The sequence below is a fragment of the Muntiacus reevesi genome, chromosome 4, assembly GCF_963930625.1.
Source record: "Muntiacus reevesi chromosome 4, mMunRee1.1, whole genome shotgun sequence".
Lineage (NCBI taxonomy): Eukaryota > Metazoa > Chordata > Mammalia > Artiodactyla > Cervidae > Muntiacus > Muntiacus reevesi.
Genome location: NC_089252.1, coordinates 24,085,476 through 24,108,240, shown reverse-complemented (window position 1 = coordinate 24,108,240; position 22,765 = coordinate 24,085,476). Strand labels below are relative to the sequence as shown.

Genomic DNA, 22,765 nt, shown 5'->3' with positions numbered 1-22,765 from the left:
CTTATATGCAGAGTATATCATGTGAAATGCTGAGCTGGATGAAGCACAAGCTGGAATCAAAATTACAAGGAGAAATATCAATAACCTCAGATACGCAAATGACACCACCCTTATGGCAGAAAGTGAAGAAGAACTAAAGAGCCTCTTGATGAAAGTGAAAGAGGAGAGTGAAAAAGTTGGCTTAAAACTCAACCTTCAAAAAATGAAGATCATGGCATCCGGTCCTATCACTTCATGGCAAATAGATGGGGAAACAATGGAAACAATGATAGACTTTATTTTCTTGGGCTCCAAAATCACTGCAGAGGTTGACTGCAGCCATGAAATTAAGAGACATTTGCTCCTTGGAAGACAAGCTATGACAAATCTAGACAGCATTTTAAAAAACAGAGAGATTACTTTGCCAACAAAGGTCTGTATGGTCAAAGCTATGGTTTTTCCAGCCGTCATGTATGGATTAAGAGTTGGTCCATAAAGAAGGCTGAGCACCGTAGGATTGATGCTTTTGAACTGTGGTGTTCAAGAAGACTCTTGAGAGTCCCTTGGACTGCAAGGAGATCAAACTAGTCAATCCTAAAGAAAATCAATTCTGAATATTCATTGGAAGGACTGATGCTGAAGGTGGAGCTCCAATACTTGGATTACCTGATGCAAAGAGCTGACTCATTAGAAAAGACCTTGATGCTGGGAAAGACTGAAGGCAGGAGGAGAAGGGGATGACAAGATGAGACGGTTGGATGGTATCACCGACCCAATGGACATGAGTTTGAGCAAGCTTCAGGTGATGGTGAAGGACAGGGATGCCTGGAGTGCTGCAGTCCATGGGGTCGCAAAGAGTCAGACACAATTGAGTTACTAAACATCAACAACCTTAGGGAGAGTGTAGGTGAACACTTGGACACTTAGGTCATGATCAATCTCTCACTTTACCATTTCTTTCCCTTTCCTGTTCTTACCCTCTCCTTCCTTATGTCAAATTCCCCAATTCAAGAAACAGAAGAAATTTTCGAAGCAGTATAGACTGTCACCCATTGTTTTGTAGGGTTTTTCTGGTGAAAGTCTCTTCAGTCACACAACTAATTGTCTATACACCTGAAGTTCGACGCCTCCACTAGTTCTCTGTTTTAACATCAGACTGAAAACAAAAACCACTTTGCTTGAAATTCCAGGTTTTCTGTAGATTTCCTGTCCACTGAGCTCAAAGTTCCTTAATCATGGGACCAAGGCTTAGTCATCTCTGTTCCTCTGACTCTTGATACACAGCCAACAGAAATCACATGAGCTGCTCAGAGGAGTGTATATCGATTAGTACTGGTTCCAACTTACTGTTCCAAAGTCTCCTCCCCTGGCTGCCCCCAACATGCCCTGTCTCCAGCTTCACTGAGCGTTTTCCCATTGCCTAAGCAGGCTGGGTCCTTTTAGGGTTTCCTACCTTTTTCCACTTTGCTTTCCCTGCCTGTGGTGCTTCTCCTCTGCTATGGCTGACTCGTTCTTCAAGACTCACACCAGCTGCATGCAGCTTGGCTGAATCCTTTCCTGACTTCTCAGAAAGAAAGTAATGATTCCCTTATCAGTCTTGAACAGTTGTCTGTTCAGATCTTGATTACAGCCCTTGCCATTCTGTATTGCAAGTATCTGCTTAGGTGATAAGAATAGTAGCCATTTGTGGGACTTCCCTGGGTCCAGTGGTTAAGACTCAGCTTACTGCAAGGGGCGCGCTCTGGATCCTGGTAGAGAACTAAGATCCTGCATGCCGGGCAGTGAGGCAAGGAGGAAAAAAACAGCCGATATAGAGAACAAATCCATGGTTGCCAGGGTTCAGGAGAGAAGAAGTTAAGGGATAGTACAAGGGGGTTTTTTGTAGTGAGAGAACAGTTCTGTTTCTTGATTGTATTGGTAGTTATATGACTATATGTGTGATAAAATTTCATAGAATATATATACCCCAGAAAATGAGTTCATGCAAAAACTGGTGAAATCTAAGTCAAATGTTGTCTAGTTAATTGCCAATTTTGTGGTTTTGATAATATGCCATAGTTATGTAAGAAGTAACGTTCTGGGGACCTGGGTGATCGTGACATGGTACCTCTCTGCATTATTTTGCAGTTTCTTTTGAGCTTATAATTATTTCAAAATGAGAAGGTTTTTTAGATGGTCATTCATGGCTATTAAATTAGGAAAATATGTGTAAATACTAATATCTGATGCTGGTGTATTATAATCTATAGTGCTGGTGGTAATATAAAACCATAAGCATGTATTATATATAGTATATATTATGAACCATGAATGTTCATGACTTTGATCTTCTAATCTCCATTTATAGTCATTTATCCTAAGAAAATAATCCCCTCAAAAATGTAATTTGATATATAATTACAGATAATATAATCTGTAATAACAATAGCAATGTAGATAATGTAATTTGTAATAGCAAAATATCCACATATCTAAGAAAACTTTAGTGTTGAAGAGGTAGGTGACTAATTACATTATGGCATACCTCCTGACTGTAATATTATTTAAATAATAAAGTGGTAAGTATGAAACAAATAGTTATACTCTTTATATACAAGAAATGTGTATGAGGAAATAAGTGCAATTTTATTTAGTTGACATTGCTTTAATATTTATATAATTCTAAAACAAAATACCAAGGTATGGCCAATAGATCCATAAAATTAAAATTAACTTTGTTGAATGGTTATTTAATTTTTTAAATCTCTGACACTAATGATTATTTAAAATTCTTGAACTCTTGATCTTGTTTATTTCCAGTTCTGTCCGCTTTGCCGTTTAGTACCTAATGAGAATCGAAGCAGCTTCAATGGCAGCTTAATAAGACATCTGCAAGTCAGTCACACTTTGTTTTATGATGATTTCTTAGTAAGTATGTTTTCTTCCTTTTTTTTTTTTAATTATTTTTATTAGTTGGAAGCTAATTACTTCACAACATTTCAGTGGGTTTTGTCATACATTGATATGAATCAGCCATAGAGTTACACGTATTCCCCATCCCGATCCCCCCTCCCTATTTTCTTCCTTTTATATTATGTTTTTAGTCTGTATTAAGCTTACCTTTCTTAATATAAGAAGTCTTACTATAAGATTTTAGGGGAAAAATGCATATATAGCTGCAGTGTTAAGTATTAGTATTAAGGAGGAAACATAGAAACACTGTGTTTTATAAATATATATATTACAAATATATATATTTTATATAACTCCTTTAAGAGTAGTTACCTAAAAAAAAAAAGAGTAGTTACCTGCTTTAGACAAAATGATTTTCTTTGTGTTGTAAATAATTAGCCATTGTATAAAGACCCAGATTTCACTTTCCAGTTATTTTAATTTCTACTTTAATGCCTACCACTAAATAGTTATAATTTTTATGAAGTTAAAAACATATTAACTGAGAGAAGATCATATCAGTAATGAAATGACTCAGAGAATTTGCACTCATTTTATAATACACTGAATGGCCAATAACAGATACAACGTTATCAATGTAGTGAGACACATGGGCTCTATTTTTAATTTAAATTTTATAAAATATAAAACTCATGTTTATTTAACATTTTTCAACTTAAATTATTATGAACAAATTTTAGACATATATAGAAGTAGACAGAATTATATAATGAACCTCTGTATACTGACCAGCTACCCATCAATAATGGCCAACTCATAGCCATTCTCATTATAGTCAGAATTTTTTTTAAGATGAAAGAAAAATCTGTTATAGTATGAATAGTTCTGATACTTATGACTCAATTTCCCATTATCAGAAATGGTAAAACAAGCTAAAGGTTAGCATAGCTTTTGTTCTGCTTTGGTCCATGTGAGAGTGATGCATTGTCCCATGAGTCCGTTTCAGTAAAGGGGATTGCTTATCATGGGGACATTCATAGCCATGTTCTGAAATGGTACATTTTATTGTTACGTCTATTGAAATACATGAAATGTTAAGAGTTAAATTTGAATTTGCATATAATTTTCACATGATTTTGACTATTTTCTTTTTATGCAATTTCAAATGGAATTTAATAATTGTTGAAGATTATTATTTGAAAAATTTCCCCATGCATTCTGATGTGCCCAGGTTGATTATCCAGATTCAACACAAGGAAGCTGGGTTTCAGTAACAGTCCTGTCACAACTTGTGACCTTGGGCAAAGTATTTAACTTTGGAGCCTCTGTTTGTTCATTTGTTAAAGTAAGGACTAAGCAAAGTACATACTGTTTCCAAATGCTCTTGTGGGGATTAAATGAGATGATGCATGTCAAGCGATTTACTCAGTTTGGGCATGGATGTTAGGCAAACTGGAGATGGGGAGAGAATAAATGGAAATATTAAGACCACTTGAAGAACTGAACAGACCACACCACAGAGGCTTCATAATCTCTCCTCGGTCTCTCAAATAATGTTTTTGTCTGGCCACTAAGGCACACAAGCCCTCAAGAGAGCCACGTTTCATAACATGTAGGGGTTCCTCTTTATCGTAGCTCCATGAGATGTTCTAAAAGCCAGGTTGATTCCATACCTGTTCTGACTCTTCATTGTTCAGTCCATTCTTTTCAAGATCATTCACAGTATGACCTGGGGCTGGCCAGAAAGAGGTCACTTTGGTGAGAATACTCTCCAGCCCCTCAAAATCACATTCTTGGATGTGGAAGTGAGGTCAAAACAGTGTTCTTTGTTTTGATTGTTTTTGTTTCCTCAACTACAAAGTACTATGCTAGGCACTTTATGCAAGTTGTCTCATTTCATTCCTTGTAGCAACTTCTGTGAAGTGCATACTGTATGATTATCCTTACTTAGCTATGAGGTATCCGATGCTCAGAGGTTAATAAATTGCCTCAGAACAACCTGGCATTGAAAAAGACCCTGATGCTGGGAAAGATGGAAGGCAGGAGGAGAAAGGGCGACAGAGGATGAAATGGTTGGATGGCATCACCAACTCAATGGACATGAGTTTGAGCTTACTCCAGGAGATAGTGAAGGACAGGGAAGCCGGGCGTGCTGTCATCCATGGGGTTGCAAAGAGTCAGACTTGACTTACCTACTGAGCAGCAACCTGGCGTTAAGTCCAAATATTGTGCTCTGCTCTGTTTTGTGACTTCCTTGTGGATTTTATTTATTTGCTTTTATGTTTTAGATTGAACTTCCAATAAAGATTTTATTTTCTTAGTTTATTAGTGAAGAGGAGATGGGTTGCAGAAGATGGGGCTCTTAGTTTTTATTTACAGAATGTGCTGACCTATAGTTTTGGATTCAGTTTTGACCATAAGGAGGCAAGGAGAAAGAGCATTTTGTTTCCAGCATTCTTTTGTCAGAACTAGATATTCAGTAGTACTGCTGGGAATGGTGAATCCTATGGGAGTGTCTTAACTTCACTCCATATTACATGTTTGTGTGGAGCATATCTGACCCGAATTTGTAATACTGACTAAAAGCTATTATAGTTAATCACATAAAAAACTTTAAATTCCAGATCAAGACTATTTTATTAATAATGATAGCTAGTTAACTGATAGACAGTGAAAATGAAATAGAAAATGCACAAGCCCCAAAGCATAAGTCCTAGGTTCTATGAGTTTTTTTGTGTGTGTGTGTGGAAACTTGGGGATTGAATTCAGGGCTTTACTTTGCAAAATGAGGCATTGTCTTAACATTCATCCTCCAGTTGCTGAAAACTGTCATGTCTGACTGTATGTTTCTAATTCTTTTTCTTTATTGTAGGATTTCAATATAATTGAGGAAGCTCTTATCCAAAGGGTCTTAGACCGGTCACTTCTGGAATACGTGAATCACTCGAACACCGCATAACTGTATTAAAAGAAAAGAGAAGGAGGCCATACAATTGCACCATTTTTTTTTTTTTAAGATGCTGCTTGAAAAATCGTAGGGAAGCTATCAATGTCTGATGGGCAGAAAAGTGTACAACACATTCTATGTTTGTCCATGTTTATTGTTGTATTGCATTTTAAAACTGCTTTCACTTTGATGACTTAGGTCTGTTTTATGTTCTTGAGTTTCTTAGACATTTAACAGCAAAAAAAGTCTCCATCCGCCATTAATACATGAAAGAGAATATAAGGCTGAGTATGTGGGTGAAGGATCTTCATTTGCAAATTGGATGACGTTGTGTGTAATGCTACATACTGATAACTACTCTTATGATTGGACAAGATAACTAACCTTTGTTCTATGGAGAGTGAAACAATGTGTGGACATTCAAGGAAATGTGAGATCTGTTCCAGTGCTCATGTTCTAACAACTAATAGAATAACACCAATAACCTTGTATGGGAGTAGGAAAGGAAAATTTTGGAAGTCAACAACGATCATTTAACCAAATCTATAACATAATACTGTAACAATACTGTAATTTCATGTTAGGAATGTATACTTAGTGCTTTGACTTTTTATAACTATACACATATAAGAATTTAATATTATATTTTTCAAATATTTGTAGCTTATTATTTAGAAATATTTCTATAATATAGGCAACTTCTTAAGAGCCATCAGCCGAGATTTACAGTAGAAGTATTCCCATCCATAAATTTTAGTGGAAAATCCCAAGGGCTTTGATTTTTTTTTTTCAGTTTTATCTTTTAGAAAAATTATAAAATAAACAAATACTGAAAACCAAACAGAAGATGTATAGCTTATTACATTATTGTAAGGAAACAGTCTTTTAGAACTCTGCCAGTCACCTTGGATGTCCTCTGTGTGTCCTATCAAAGTTAACAACTCTCTTCCCCAGCCCCACAGAAGTAACCACTACATTGATTTTAACAGTACTCACTTCCTTGTATTTCTTAGTTTATCCCCCAAGTCTGTATCTCTATACTAGCTTTTAATCTTACTCACGTAAAATTGCTTTGTTAGCTATATCTCTTAATGTCTCTTTTTAATCTGTGGGTTCCCCCTTCTTTCTTTCCCTTAAAATTTATCTGTTGAAGAACCTGGTCTTCTACATACACAACTATCTGTATTTTGCTAATAGTATACTCATGGCTCAATTCAGCATGTTCTTCTGTCATCTGGATATGATACATGGATCCAAAGGTTTGAGCAGACTCAGTTTCAACCTTTTGACCAGACTGTATAGATCATGGTGTATTCTTTCAACAGAGGGCAGAGAATGTCTGGTTTGCTCTTTTTGTGATGTCAGCTGAAATGGATATGCCTAGATCCACTGATTTGTTGTGGTTTAGAGTTTCTGTTATTTCTTTTTCACTTATTAGTTGGAACATTTTTATATATAAAGAGATGTTGCTCCCCCTATCCACTGTTTGGTTAACCAGTTGTCAAGTTCATAGAGGAAAAGAAAAATAAATACTTGAATCTTCCCCTTGATTTATCAACTTTCAGGCTAATAAACTTGTTTTCTATCATCCTCTGTACATCACTTTTTTAAGTGTAGTGAACTCATGGATTCAAACATACTTGATGAACTTCAATCCATTTTGAGTATTGCCCTATTAAAGCTCAAATTGTCCTATTTTTGGTCATTGGGAATCTTATCAAGTTGACTCTGAGTCCTTTTGACACTATTCTAGCAGTCTTTAATGGCTTCCTTGTAGTCTCCTGTGACAAGGTATTTCAGGCTCAGCGTGTATGTTTTCTGCACCAGATCTGGAATCAGCCATTTCTCTTAAGAAGCCTGGTTCCTTTCAGTGAGAAATAGTGCTTCAAAACCATATTTGGGACTGTCAGATTTGTTGTGGCTAGATTGGTTATTGTTTCTAGGAGAGAGCTAAGAAATACCTTTTTTTTCTCTAATATAGAACACTTCATGAGTTATTTTGATATTTCCAAATCAAATTAAGTATTGCAAGGCTTTTGCCTAATCCTTTCTATAAGAGTTGTGTCTTTTATTTTTCTGTGCGAGAGTCCAGATTTTCAAGGACGTAGGAATATCCCACAATTATTGGTTTTCTTCAACTGCCTTACAAATGCAACAGTCTCAGAATAATAGTATTAATAAACCACCACCATTATGATAGCTGGAACAATTAAAAATGTTTTTCGTTTGTTCTCCCCAATCTCCTATTTTTTAAAGTTGTACTAAAAAATAAATAAAGTTGTACAATATCAACATTTTCAGGCAATTCCCTGGTGGTCCAGTGCTTAGGATTCTGTGCTTCCACTGCCAGGGACCCTTGTTCAATTCCTGTTTGGGAAACTAAAAATCCCATAAGCCCATGGCACAGCCAAAAAAAAAAAATTCAGAATATACTGGTGTAATTTACAATACTCTCTCCCTTCTATCCTCCATCTAGTCTTTAGTTCGTCGAGTAACTAAATGTTTAGTGCTCGCCACCACTCCTTTGATGGTTCCATTTTTCATATTTGGCTCTTTAACAACAAGTCTGGATATGGAATATTTCCATCTTGAAAGCAAGCAAAGAAGTTATAAAGACTACTGATTTAAACTTCTGAGGATAAAACATCATTTGATTATAGTTAGTTTCTTAATTGTAATTGTTTATAAACTTCTTTGTTCCTTATGCATAAGTGTAGTCATAGTCACGTTCCCCTAAATTTTTGTAGTAAATTTTCTGTTACTTCTTCAAAACCTTGTTTACTGTTCTGCCATCCACAGCAAGGTGATGAGAAAACATAAACCTGGATGAAATCTAGAGGCCTTATTTCCTCCCTTTTACTCTTTTTCTTTTAACTTATTTGGCTGCACTGGGTCTTAGCTGCAGCACACAGACTCTCTAGTTGCAGCATTTGAACTCTTAGTTGCAGAATGTGGGATCTAGTTCCCTGACCAAGGATCAAACCTAGGCCCTCTGCATTGAGAGCACAGAGTCTTAGCCACCGCCAGCGAAGTCACTTTCTCCTGTTTTAGATACTGGCTTCAAGTTTGCTTTTCACAGCTGCTAACAACTGACAGCAGATTTGAAGTTTCATGACCTCTCTTCCTGCAGTTTGGATGGGTCATCCAATAAAGCAGAACCTATTGGGCAACAAAGACAAAAGGAGAGGAACTTCCCAGAGATAATCATTAGATTGAAAAATCTCGTCCCTGAAAAATAAAAGAATATATTTCTGAGTATTAGTACTTACTAACCAGAAAATAAATTTTGGTGAATTCTGAGCAATACAAAAGTATCCTTAAATCTGTAAAACATGAAAAAACTTCCAAACTTAGAAACTGTATTGTGAGTAAAGCTTTAAGTCACCTGCCATTGTTAAACCTCAGTACAGTAATTCTGCATCCTGTCTCTCGGTTCCTCTTATGATAAGTTTACCCCCTTGTTCAGCTGCTGGATCCCGTCTGACTCTGCCACCCCATGGAGTGCAGCTCTCCGGGCTTCCCTTTCCTTCACTATCTTCCGAGGTTTGCCCCCTACAGGACAAATGAGGTGCTGGCCGCCGGAATTATTTTGTCTTTTGCATTGTTTTGAGTTTTAAAATAGTGAAATGCAACTCTTATTCATTGTTTCACTGTGCCTTTAACCTTTTATAAAAAAAAGAATTTATAATTAATTGTTTTAAAAAATGAAAACCAGTATTTGAAGCTTTTGATTAATAACAAAAATCTTGGTTGTTTTTTTTTTTAATAGCACCTCAAGATGCCAATGTTTCAAGGCCTTTTGAGGGAAAAACTGATTCATATAGGATTCTTAAGGGTAAAGTCTTCAAATTTTACAAAAAGCTATGGAGATTTTCCTTTAACGTGCTTTTTCTCCCAAGTTTCAAAAATGTATGTTGAGAAATTGGATTGCAAGTCTATGATGAAGATACTTCCAAGTCAGATCTCTTAAAAGGTCTTAGCTCAAATGATATTGCTTTATTACTTTTACTGGGTGCTAAATGTGTTGTGTTTTCAAGTGAGCTTAGCAACAGTTATTAAACGTGTTTAACATATAATTAGTACCTTCGATTAGCACTGAAGTTACTTTTAAAGGTCACTAAGAGATTCATCCTTTTATTCAACTGCAAAAAATCTGTATAATGATCAGAATTTAAAATGTACAATTCTTTTTCTTCTGTAAATATGTATTATTGTGAGAAATAAAGAATGGCAGGACCATTGCTTTCATTAAAATATCTACAGTGTTTTCTTTTTTTGGCTATTCTAGGTTTTCATTGCTTCAAGGACTTTTCTCTAGTTAAGGGAGCCAAGCTACTCTATGGGCTTCTCTGATAGCTCAGTTGGTAAAGAATCTCCCTGCAGTGCAAGAGATCTGGGTTGGCAAGATTCTCTGGAGAAGGAAATGGCAACCGACCCCAGTATTCTTACCTGGAAAATCTCATGGACAGAAGAGCCTGGCAGGCTACAGTCCATGGGTCTGGTTGCAGTGCACAGGCTTCTTCTCATTGTGGTGGCCTCTTTTAAAGCACGGGCTCTAGGGCCCAAGCTTAATAGATGCACACGAGTTTTGTTGCTCCACTGGTTGTGGGATCATCCCTGATCAGGGATTGAACCTATGTCTCCTGTATGGGCAAGCAGATTCTTTACCACTGAGCCACCAGGAAAGCCCTCTACTGTGTCTGTTCTTAAATATGGATCTTGTAATGTTTTACATTTAATACTTTTCATGTTTTTAAATCTGATATTTTTAGATTGTCATCATTCAGCAGTATCTATCACAGAAATACACCTTCATTTAGGCTGGTAGTTCCTGGTCAGAGGCAATTGTGCCTCTCGGAACATTTGACAACGTCTAAAGGCATTTGGTGTTGTCATAATGGGGATGTGCTATTGCCCAGGATGTGGGTCAAGGCCATGGATGCTACTCAGCATTCCACGATACATGGAACGATCCCTCACAACAAGAATTTCCCTGCCCCAAATGTCAGTAGTAATGAGCTTGAGGAACCCTGGTTTAAGTCAAGATAATGCTAAGCACCATGGGAATTATTATTGGTTCTGCTTCCAAGGGGCTCCACTGAAATTTAAAAAGCCAGATGAAGATGAATGTTGTGTATCCTTCTCCCTGCTAAATACATATTAAGCTTTGGGTGGCCGTGGCTCCAGTTCAGAATATGCTAAAACATAGGAAAGTTTTTTGGATTCTTCACAAGAGGCACAGGCCAAAACACAGGTCTGGTTGACTGTTTTCTGAGTGACATCCTAAAAGATATCGGGAACCCAGGTTTGGGAAGACTTAACCCGTATCACTTAGGCTTATAGTTATTGAAGTTAATAAGGTAAAATATAAGAGAAGTGTTACCACAAAAATATTGACTTTCTCTGTACACTGAAACTGAATAAAAAATATGGAGACAGTTTAGAGGAAATAGAATGGCTTCAATCCTCAGCCAGCTTGAGGGGAATAGAGCGGGCTAGTGCCTTAAGAACTGTGCCTTCCCCCACTCCCGTATCTCCAATCCCCTGCTAGGGGAACCGAGAGACTTTAAATAACCTGGGTCTCACAGTCTGAGGGCTCAGAGTAATAAAGGTTCTTGCATTCTTCTTGCTTTGTTTCAAAACAGTCATAGCTAGCGCCAGGTAGCCTGGTAATTGGGCCGGGCAGTCCGGTAGCCCAGTCATTGGGTCCATTTGTCCTGGTTTATTGTACCATGGCCTTTTTTCTGAAATGCAGAAAGAAAGAAAACTACAAAGGGTGGTCTGTGGTAAAGGTAAGCACCAGGTACAGGATGTAATTAGCATAGAGTTAATAATAGGCACAGAATGTAGCTCATGCGGAGTGAGGGAGCGAAAGGTGCAGGATGTAATTTACATAGTAGGTTAATTTTGAGAAAAGCAAATTTAGTTACAGACCACAGATTAGGAACAGTTAAAGTGAAAACTAGGAGTGACCAAGTCTGTTCACTGTTCTCTTTATCTTTTTTGTTCTCAGGAAAGAAAAGAAAGTAAAACTCATTCCTCTTTTTTCCTTTTCACTGTGACAGAGGGACACACCTATGCCTGAGATCCTAAACCTAAGAAAATACTTAAGTTTTTACCTTATGTTTAGAACATCTGATATCTTCATCCTGCAGGCTTCAGAGAAGGCCATGCATGGGTCTTGATTAGGGCTAATTATTGTCAGAAAGCAGCCATTTAAAAGGTAAAATGGGGACTTCCTGGCAGTTCAGTGGTTGACTTTTGTTTCCACTGCAGAGGACAGAGATTTGATCCCTGGTTAGGGAACTAAGATCATGTATGGTGCAGTCAAAAAGAAAGGCACAATGAAGTTGAAATAGAGATTGGTCAAGATAGATTAGGTCATGCTTCCATGTTTTGATTACAAAAAACCCCCAATCTCAATGTTCACCCCAAGTCTACTGACCTTGGCAAAAACTGAATCTTGGCAGTTCTCCAGCCTCAGAATTCCAGCGTGCTTTGATCTCACGGTACTTGTATGTTACCATGTGCCTCTCCAGCCACCCCTCACCACAAGGGACGGGAGAGTGTATTACACAGTCATTTCCACTCATCTCATTTGCTCCAGCAAGTCATGGCCACCCCCTTGGACAGCTAGGAGATCAAACCAGTCAATCCTAAAGGAAATCAACCCTGAAAATTCATTGGAAAGACTGACGCTGAAGCTCCAATACTTTGGTCACCTAATGAGTCAACTCATTGGAAAAGACCCTGATGCTGGACAAGATTGGAGGCAAAAGGAGAAGGGGGCAGCAGAAGATGAGATGGTTAGACAGCATCACCAACTCAGTAGACATGAATCTGAGCAAACTCTGGAAGACAGTGAAGGACATAAGAGGCTGGTGCACTGCAGTCCACGGGGTTGCAAAGAGTCAGACAGGACTTAGCAACTGAAAAACAACAACAATTTCAAGACAATGGAAAAGGGCGATTTCAAGTAGAAAAGAACTGGATTTTAGGATACAATATTAATGCCAACCATGGAGGTACTAGCCAAGAAAAGTTGATAGAGAAGCTGAGGTCACAGGGCAAAGATTTTAAAAATATCTGTGAAAAAGAGGGATGGAAAGTCAAAATGAAACTGGCCTTTTAGAAACATGTGATATTCATTTTTGCCATGGCAGTTTTTTTTCATTGAATTTCCTCAAAATTTGGAATCAGTTTGCCAAATGAAAAGCCTGTCCATTTCTCAAACATATGACAATATTTTTTTTTAATCATTTTTCTTGGTCATTGAAAAACACCAAGTATATTCTCAGTCTTTTACCACTGTATTTTCCCAGTATACTTCTCATATACATTCATCAGAACCACCTGGGTTATTTGGTATAATAGCACTTTTCCCTATATGTACAGAATTAGAAAGTCTGAAATTCTGATGGATTCATCAGCAAGTCATCAAAATGTATTCAAATCTATCAATTTCTCACCATCTATATGATTATTACAATTTTAGTCTAAATTATCATATCTTTCCTGGATCCTTGTAGTAAATATCTAGTTAGTCTCTCTCCACTTCCATTGTTGGACCATTATCCAAAAAACAGACAGAGAGATCTTCAAAAACATAAATCTAATCACACCCCTCTCTCTACGCACAGCTTAAAATGCCCCAAGGGCTTCTCACTGTTACTTGAATAAAATCTAAATGGCTTTCCATTCCCTTCCAAAGTCCCTCATGATCTGGCCCCTGCCTATTTCTCCAATTTCGTCTATACTCACTTCCTTAATCCCTACATTTCAGCTACACTGGTCTTCAAGTTAGTTAAGCAAACCAGGATTAGTGGTTCCTGCACCTCAGCACTTCCTATTCCTTCTGTTTGAAAAGCCCTTTCCGGGATTTGACATGGCTGCTTTCTAGTCATTAAACTCCCAGCTCAACTGTCACCTTCTCATAAAGGATTTTCCTCGTAATTTCTAGCCAAAGTCATTTCCCTCTTTTGTCTATATCCTATTATAGTGTTGTAGCCACGTGTTCCGGGAAACAAACTCACAATGCAGATAGTGGAGTGCAGTTTATTACACCAGTGGGCCCAAGGCAGGGTCTCCCCTTAGCCAAGGACCCCGACCAGTTTTTGTGAAAACCTTATATACCCTAAGCGTATAAGTTTCCCTGAAACTAGTCTGAACAAAGGAAAAAGAAAGATACAATTAAAGTTAACTTGTGATTCATATGCCTTAAGCCTAGGTAGTTAACAGTGGACAATTATCAATAGGCCTGTGATCATACCCCAATAAGAATAATAGAATGTATGATTCTATTCGATTACACAGATAATTAGGGTATTCTTTTAGGCAATGGAGAGCCCTGGGGCTCTTCCTTCCAGGGGCCTGGTTTTCCATTTGGTATGTTGTTTTCATAGATACTGGGCATATAGCTCAAAGTCCACAGTCCGGCCCAAGACGGAGTTCTGCTTTCAAGATAGAACCTGTTCTGTTTCCTCCTTCTATAGTTTCTTCTTAACTGCTATTAGAATTTGAAATTGGTGTATATGTTTCTTTTCTTTTTTTTTTTTTTTTGAGTGTGTCCCTTCTCCAGAATATAAATTATTTGAGTGCAGGTGCACACCACTAACTTACCAACATCTTAACAGGCATCTTAAGACAACATCCAAAACAGTGGCACATGGTAAGTGCTTGGTAGATATTTCTGATGTCTATACTATCATAGTTATTGATAATATAAAGACATGTAAAAACATGATGTTTTTATCACATAAAGTTCACAAGAGTGATAAAAACATTAAAACCCTAAATCTGGTTAAGTCTTTATGAAACTAAGCAGAAGTGTAAGTTAGTTTGTTAGTAAGAATACCTCGGTAGGTAAGTGTCTTGATCAGCTTAGCTGGCTATAAGAAAACACTATAGGCTGATAAAAAAAGAATGAAAGAATGCCATTTGCAGCAACGTGGATGGACTTAGAGATTTCCATACTAAATGAAGTGAATCAAACAGAAAAAGATAAACATTAATCCCATATAATATCACTTACGTGTGAAATCTAAAATACAACACAAAGAAACTTATTTAGAAAACAAACAGACTCACAGATGTAGAAAACAAACTTAAATTTCCCAAAGGGGAGACGGGGTGGGGGGAGGATAAATTTTGGAGTTTGGGATCAATGGATACAAACTATTATTTATAAAATAGATGAACAACAAGGTCCTACTGTATGGCACAGGGAACTATATTCAGTATCCTATAATAGACCATAATGGAAAAGTGTATGTGTGTGTGTGTGTGTGTGCTAAGTCACTTCAGTTGTGTCTGACTCTTTGAGAGGCCATGGACTGTATAGCCCATCAGGCTTCTCTGTCCATGTAATTCTCCAGGCAAGAATACCAGAGTGGGTTGCCAGTTCCTTCTCCAAGGGATCTTCCCGATCCAGGGATCGAACCCCGGGTCTCCTGCATTATAGGAGGATTCTTTACCAGCTGAGCCACCGGGGAAGCCACAAACCATATAGGTTGGGTGGCTTAAATAACAGACATCTATTTCTTACACTTCTGGAGGCTGGGAAGTCCACACACAGGTGTCAGCAGATTCGGTTCTGGGTGAGGGCTGTCTTTCTGGCTTGTTGATGGCTCCTTCTTGCTGTATCCTCACATGGCAGAGACAATGAGCTCTGGTTTCTTCCTCTCCTCATAAGAGTACTAATCTGCTCATGACCTCATCTAAACCTCATTACCTGCACAGCTCCACCTTCAAGCACCTTCACATACAGGGGTTAGGATTGCAACACGAATTTTGGGAGGGCAGACTAAAACAACAGTCACAACCTAGAAGTTGAGTGGTGTTTTATTTGGTGGGAATTTTTAGGACTTCAAGCCCCAGAGATAGCATCTCAAGTGACCCTGAGAGAACTATTGGGGGTGGGGGACTCAGATTACATAGAAGTTTGCAACAAGGAACAGGTGGTCTGAATAGCAAAAGGTTACAGATAATTAAGGAAAACCAGATATTTCAAGTTAAGGAATTTAGCGCTTCTCTGTGTATAGAAAGAGGCAAGAGTCTGGTCTTACTGAAATCATTCCTTTTATATGCATCTCAGCTATCTGGGGCCAGTGCTAACCGTGGGGAGTGGCTGATGGCTGCCAGATAGCAGACATTGTTTTTCCTGGATGCCCTCAGGCTCAGAAATTCACCTTTGGAATCGCTGATGGCTGTGATGTCCTTGTTTATTGATATGGCAGGAAATACTCCATTTTACAGGGGCCACAAACATTCAGCCCCACAACAGTAAGTGCACAATAACAGAAATATAGACAGGGAGGCCTGGCATGCTGCAGTCCATGGTGTCCCGAACAGTCAAACATGACTGAGTGACTGAACTGAACTGAACTAAGAATCGAGAGAAATAACTAATAAAGCCCACATATAAAGCATGTGCAAATATAGTAATTAAAAACATTCATTTGAACTCTATAATGATGTTTTATTTTTCTATCTTAACGCAATGTCTGATATAATAAAGTAAATATTTTGTAAATCAGTCTATTTTGATTGAAATCAATCAAAATTTCTCAGCTGATGGTCCCCATACAGAGAAGATGTGGAGGAACTGGCACATTGTGGGTGTTAGTGGTATAATGTACATATTCCAGAGCAACCTGGACGTGGCACTTTACCTCCACTTGTAATAAATTTCATAATTTTCTGAGAAGACTTCTTTGAGCCATCCAAGCAGAGTCATTCACACCACTCCTTATATCACTAGATCACACTACCTCTAGACCACACCTCCAATTGCTACAGCTACCATATTGTATTCCTTTATTTATATTTCTGATACTCATGAGATTGGGAGTTCCTTAAGGGCGAGGGTTACATTCACAGGGCCTTACTATAAGCTCAGTAGTCATTCAGTTGCTAAGTCATGTCCGCCTCTTTGCAACCCCATGGACTGCAGCACACCAGGCTTCCTTGTCCTTCACCATCACCCAGAGCTTGCTCAAACTCATGTCCATTGAGTCGGTGATGCCTTCCAACCATCTTGCCCTCTGTCACCCCCTTCTCCTCCTGTCTTCAATCTTTCCCAGCATCAGGGTCTATTCTAATGTGTTGGTTCTTTGAATCAGTGTCCAAAGTATTGGAGCCTCAGCATCAGTCCTTCAGCTGATTAACATGTGTGTTAATTTGCTAGGGCTGTCACATCATAACACCATACACTGTGTGGCTTAAGCAGAAATTTATTTTCTCACAATTCTGGAGACAGAAATTCCATCATTGAGGATCTTTAGAGTTCAGTTTCTGGTGAGGGCTCTCTTCCTGGCTTACAGACAGTCACATTCCCACTGTGTCCTCACATGGCATAGAGAGGGAGCAAGTGATCGAGCATTCTGGTGTCTCTTTTTATAAGGGTACTAATCCCACCATGAGGGTACCTCATCTTACTCTCATTACCCCCCAAAGACCCTATCTCCAAGCCATTACATTGGAGCTTAGGGGTTTCGACATAGGCATTTGAGGGAGCACAAAATCAAACCATAACAGCTTGTTTGTTGAGTGGAAAAATGAGTGACTGACAAATGATCAGAATACTCTTGTTAGCTCCTCAGTATATATATTTTTTCTCTAATAAAGTCTTTGTGTCAGGGGGAGGGAGCAAAATTATAATAAAAAGAGCAACTTTATGTCGAATTTACTCATTACTATTTCCCCAGAACTTAGCACAGTGCCATGCATCTATAGGCACTCAATAAATATCTGATGAGCGGCTTCCCTGGTGGCTCAGATGGTAACCTGCCTGTAACATGGGAGACCCAGGTTTGATCCGTGAGTTGGGAAGATCCCCTGGAGTAGGGAATGGCTATCCACTCCAGTATTCTTGCCTGAAGAATTCCACGGACAGAGGAGCCTGGTGGGCTGCAGTCGATGGCATTGCATAGAGTCAGACACAACAGAGCAAGTAACACTTTTCAAATATCTGATGATAAATTAGTGAACAAATTATAGTTTGAGAAGCATAAGCAAGATGTTTTTAATGAATAAGGTCTTCAGACCAGATGCAGCTCTTCTCTTTAGAGATATATTTGTCAAGTGGGCCAAACTACTAGACTGCTTTTCTTTTAGAGAGAGTTCTAAAGTAGCCATTCAGTCCAGAAATATAGTTCCTAAATGACAAGCAGTATTATGTCACCTTCATTCATATCTTGCTAATTCTGAAGGACAACTGTACATTATATATTACAGTTGCTGAGTTTAACTTGCTCCAGGTTATAGTGTATTAATTTGCTGTAGAGTTAACCTAGGCAGCTAAACAAAACCCAGGTAATCAGATAAAATAAAGGAAATATTTAGATCCAATACCTACTATATTTTTATATGCCTCTAAGTGTATTACACCTTGTCCCCTTGACACATTCTTAATAATACATGGAAGAAGATCAAAGTCTTATTGTGAAACCATACTATCCTTTGACAGTATTTCAATAGTGTGTTTTCCAGAAAATTCAGTCTTGAGGTGTTTTGGTTTTAAAATTACTTTAGTGGAGACTTCCCTAATGATCCAGTGGCTAAGGCTCCTCACTCCCAACACAGGGGGCCAGATTCAATCCCTGGTCAGGGAAGTAGTTCCCACATACCACAACTAAGAGTTTGCATGCCTCAGTGAAGATCAAAGATCCCACGTGCCTCAACTAAGACCCAACACAGCCATATAAATACATAAATATTAAAAGCAAAAACTACTTTAGGGGAATTCTCTGGTGGTCCAGTAGTTAGGACTCCTCCCTTCCCCTGCAGGGGGCATGAGTTTGATCCTTGATTGGAGAACTAAGATCCTGCAAGCTGCACAATACAGCCAAAAATTTGTAATAAAAATTTTTTTATTATTATTTTATTTATAGAGCAGTCAAACTCTTAGAAAATAGGACGGTGGTTGTCAGGGGGCAGAGGGAAGGGGAAAATAGGAGTTGTTGTTCAATGGATATAGAATTTCAGTTTTGAAAGATGAAAAAGTTCTGAAGACCTGTTGCATAACAAGGTACATAGAGTTAACATTACTGCACCACACAGTTAAAAATGGTTAAAATGGAAAATTTTATGTTACATTTTTTTTACCACAATAAACAAACAAACAAAATTGGTATGTGGGTAAACCAAATACCAATTTATATACCAAATATATAGTTTTATGACACCCAGTTTGGGAAATTATAATCATTGCTAAAATTTAGGAAAGAACTGTCATGTCACTGGTGAAGCCCTTGAGGATCCAAAATAAAAGGTTTAAATATAGAGACTGAACAGTGTCCTCCCTGTTTCTATTTTTTCCACCCACAGATCTCTCTCCAGACTTAAGGTGAAATTTAGAGTACTCAGCTTTGTTTGCTTGTTTTTTCCCCCATTTGCGTCAGCTATATGTTCTCTTAGATATTTACTGATTTGAGTCGCCAGTCTAAGTTAACATCAGCTATTTATAGGATTTTTGATGGGATGCTTGGGAAGAGAAGGCAGTTCTTGTTTTCATTATGGGTACTGTTGAAACTGGTGTGAGCTTCCCAGCTGGCTCAGTGGTAAAGAATCCGCCTGCCAGTGCAGGAGAGGAAGGTTGGATTCCTGGAGTCCTGGGTCAAGAAGATCCCATAGAGAAGGAAATAGCAACCCACTCCAGTATTCTGACTTGGAAAATCCCACGGGCAGAGGAGCCTGGTGGGATACAGTCCATGGGGTAGCAAAGAGTCGGACATGACTGAGCACACACATGAGCTGTTGAAACTGAGCTGGATCCCGTGGCCCTCCCAGGTACAGTAGTCTTTCTGTGTCCCCTCATTTCTTGTTTGTAAGAAAAAGGCTTCAGCTTCTTAGACCTTCTCTGAGTCTCAAAGGGCAGGCTCACACAGTTACCCATCAGGGAAATGAGGGAATACAGGAACAAGGAAAGGCATAGTGATGGGGCAGGGTGTACAGAGCAATCTGATACACTTGTCAGAAACTACGACCCAGCCCCCCTTGCCCCAACTCAGTGTGGATGATGGTAACTTCAAGTTGGATACAAGCAGGTGGACCCCAGACTGATTGTTGTTGTTTACTCGCTGAATCGTGTCCGACTCTTCTTCGACCCCAGGGACTATAGCCCGCCAGGCTCCTCTGTCCATGGAATTTCCCAGGCAAGAATACTTGAGTGAGTTGCCGTTTCCTCCTCCAGGGGATCTTCCCCACCGACGGGTTGAACCCGCATCTCCTGCTTTGCAGATTCTTTACCACTGAGCTACCAGGGAAGCCCCCAGAATAATTGGAGACAGCCAAATAAATAAATAAAAATTTTTAAAAAGAAGAAGAAAGGAATCGTTTGCTGGACTGAAGTGAAGAAGTCAAGTTCCCTGATTCACTTCCCTCTCTCTGTATAAGACTAAAATGTTGACTGAGAAAGTGTGAGATCTTGACCACTGGGGAGGGATTGATGGCAGATTTGGGCTGACTCCCGGGCTACATCACAGGGCCCCACACTGGCTCCCCCCATGACGAACAGGATGGGGGGAGGGGCATGGCAAAATGCACTGGGCTGGAAATCAGTGCAGGGGCAGGGCGATATTCTAGAGCAGCGGTCCCCAGCCTTTTTGGCATCTGGAACCGGTTTCATAACAGACAATTTTTTCATGGTGGGGGGTGGAGATGGTTCAGGCAGTAATGGGAGCAATGGGGAGCTATGGGGGATGGCAGATGAAGCTTCAAGAGTTTGCCCACTGCTCACCTCCTGCTCTGCATCCCAGATTCTAACAGGCTGAGGACCCCAGTTCTAGAAGATAGAGAAGAAGAGTCTTCTGTCTGCCCATTCTGTTTCTCCATTCACTCTGAGGCAAAGTTTGTCAAACAGTGCCCTGTATATGTGTTATCCTCAGAGTTGCTGCTAATAAATAGGAAATCTATGAGGCCAGTCCAGACTTGTCTCTAATTTAGCAGCTTGTGATCTGACACATTTTTTTGGTGTTTACTTTCAGGAAGTTTCCCAAAAATGAAACTGATAAACAGAAGACTAAAACTTTATCAGAACTGTAGCACTGGCAGAAACCTAAACTGTATAACAGGTCTGTGATTCATTAAAATCAATGGGGCAGAATTTATGAAAATTCATCAAAGATGATCAAAGTAGATGCATTTTACTGTATTTAAATAATACCTCAATAAAGTTGATTTTTAAAAATAAATAAATAAAATCAACCAGGCAGAATATCCTAATTCCTAGGGTCTCAAGAAGGGTCTCATATTTTTTTTTAACTTAAAATAATTATTTATTTGGCTGCACAAAGTCTTAGTTGCAGCATACAGGATCCATGCTCCCCAACCAGGGATCAAACCCAGGTCCCCTGCATTGGGAGCTTAGAGTCCAGACCATTGGACTACCAGGGAATTCGCTTAACTTTTAATTTTGTATTGGAGCATAGTCAATTAACAATGCTGTGACAGTTTCAGGGGGACAGAAAAGGGACTCAGCCATACATAGATATGAATCCATTCTCCCCCAAACTCCCCTCCCATCCAGGCTGCCAGATAACATTGAGCAGAGTTCCCTGTGCGATTCAGTAGGTCCTTGTTGGTTATCCATCTTAAATACAGCAATGTGCACTGTCGATCCCAAACTTCCTAACTATCCCTTCCCCTCATCAAGAAGAGTCTCATTTTTACATCCAATACTTTTAACAAAATGTAATTGCAAATGAAATAGACCCCTTCCTTCTCCTTATACAGGATAGTCTCCTCTATGATCCTTTTAGGTGTTACCCTGACAACAGTGATGATCCCAGCCAGCAGTGTCCGAGAGTCCGATTCGTTGACAATAGGATTCTCACCACTGTCAAGTTAACCAAACGATGCTCATGGGACTCAGTTATTGCCTGCTTGGCTTCATTAACTCTGTACAACAGCTGACACTACATAGTCTGTGGTTTCTTCTCCTCTCTCCACGTTCTAAATGGAAGTTCTTATTGCAGTTATATTTGTTCTGCATTGTGGCACTTAAGAGGTGGTGGATAGGGATTCCATTTATGACTTAGTCTAAGACTGCAGGTTGAGGACTTCCTTGGTGGTCCAGTGGTTAAGTCTCCACTTTCCAGTGCAGGGGCTGCAGATTGGATCCCTGGTCAGGGACCTAAGATCCCACATGCTGCAGAGTGTGTCCAAAAATTTAAAAATAAATCAATAAAACTTGTTTTTAAAAAAAGACAACAGGATGATGAAATATGAAAACTAACCTAGGGGAGTTCCCTGGTGGTCCAGTGGTTGGGGCTCTGTGCTCTCACTGCCAAGGAATGTGGGTTCAATCCTTGGTCAGGGAACTAAGATCCCACAAGCCACAGGATGTAGCCAGCCAAACAAACAAAAAACCGATTAGATTGAAACTCAACTAAAGGAAGAAGTAAGAGATACTGCCCTGGAAAAAAAGTAGACTTATGATATTGCCTCTAGAAGCATAGCTGGACGGGGCTTTGGATTGTATCCTTTAGGGTGTGCTCAGGTGCTCAGTCATGTCCTACTCTTTGCAGCCCAAGGACTGTATTGTAGCCCGCCAGGCTCCTCGGTCCAGGGGATTTTCCAGGCAAGAATACTGGAGTGGGTTGCCATTTCCTACTCCCAGGATCTCCTTTTGAGGAAGTACAAATGTATATGTACTGAAGGGGAAATGACTAGAATCGTTAACTTTATGAACAGAGAGTATTTATGTTCTGGAGGTTTCTTCTATACCTTAAAAATTAGTCTTTGTTTACTTTTAAAAACTGGTGTCAAGCTTTTGACTTCAGTTTTATACTGGAACTAGTCTTTTTGTAATAGTTGCCTTTGTCCTGGCTGTGAGCCCAAGACAGAACTATATCCAGAAGATGTCAATAAATGTGTGAAGTAAATGAAAGAAAAAGAGAGAAGGAAGGGAGAAGGTGATTTAGAAGGAAGGACAGGAACAGGTATCTT

At 39.0% G+C, this 22,765-nt stretch overlaps 1 protein-coding gene across 1 annotated transcript in view; it reads left to right on the top strand.

Moving 5' to 3' along the window:
- The window catches only part of RNF125 (ring finger protein 125), a 43,370-nt gene extending 33,298 nt beyond the window's left edge, over positions 1 to 10,072 (top strand). The window contains exons 5-6 of the mRNA XM_065932396.1: positions 2,779 to 2,886; positions 5,744 to 10,072. Of these exons, the coding sequence (XP_065788468.1) occupies positions 2,779 to 2,886; positions 5,744 to 5,830 (195 nt within the window). The 3' untranslated portion in view covers positions 5,831 to 10,072. The remainder of the gene's footprint in view (positions 1 to 2,778; positions 2,887 to 5,743) is intronic.
- The last annotated feature ends 12,693 nt before the right edge of the window (positions 10,073 to 22,765 follow it).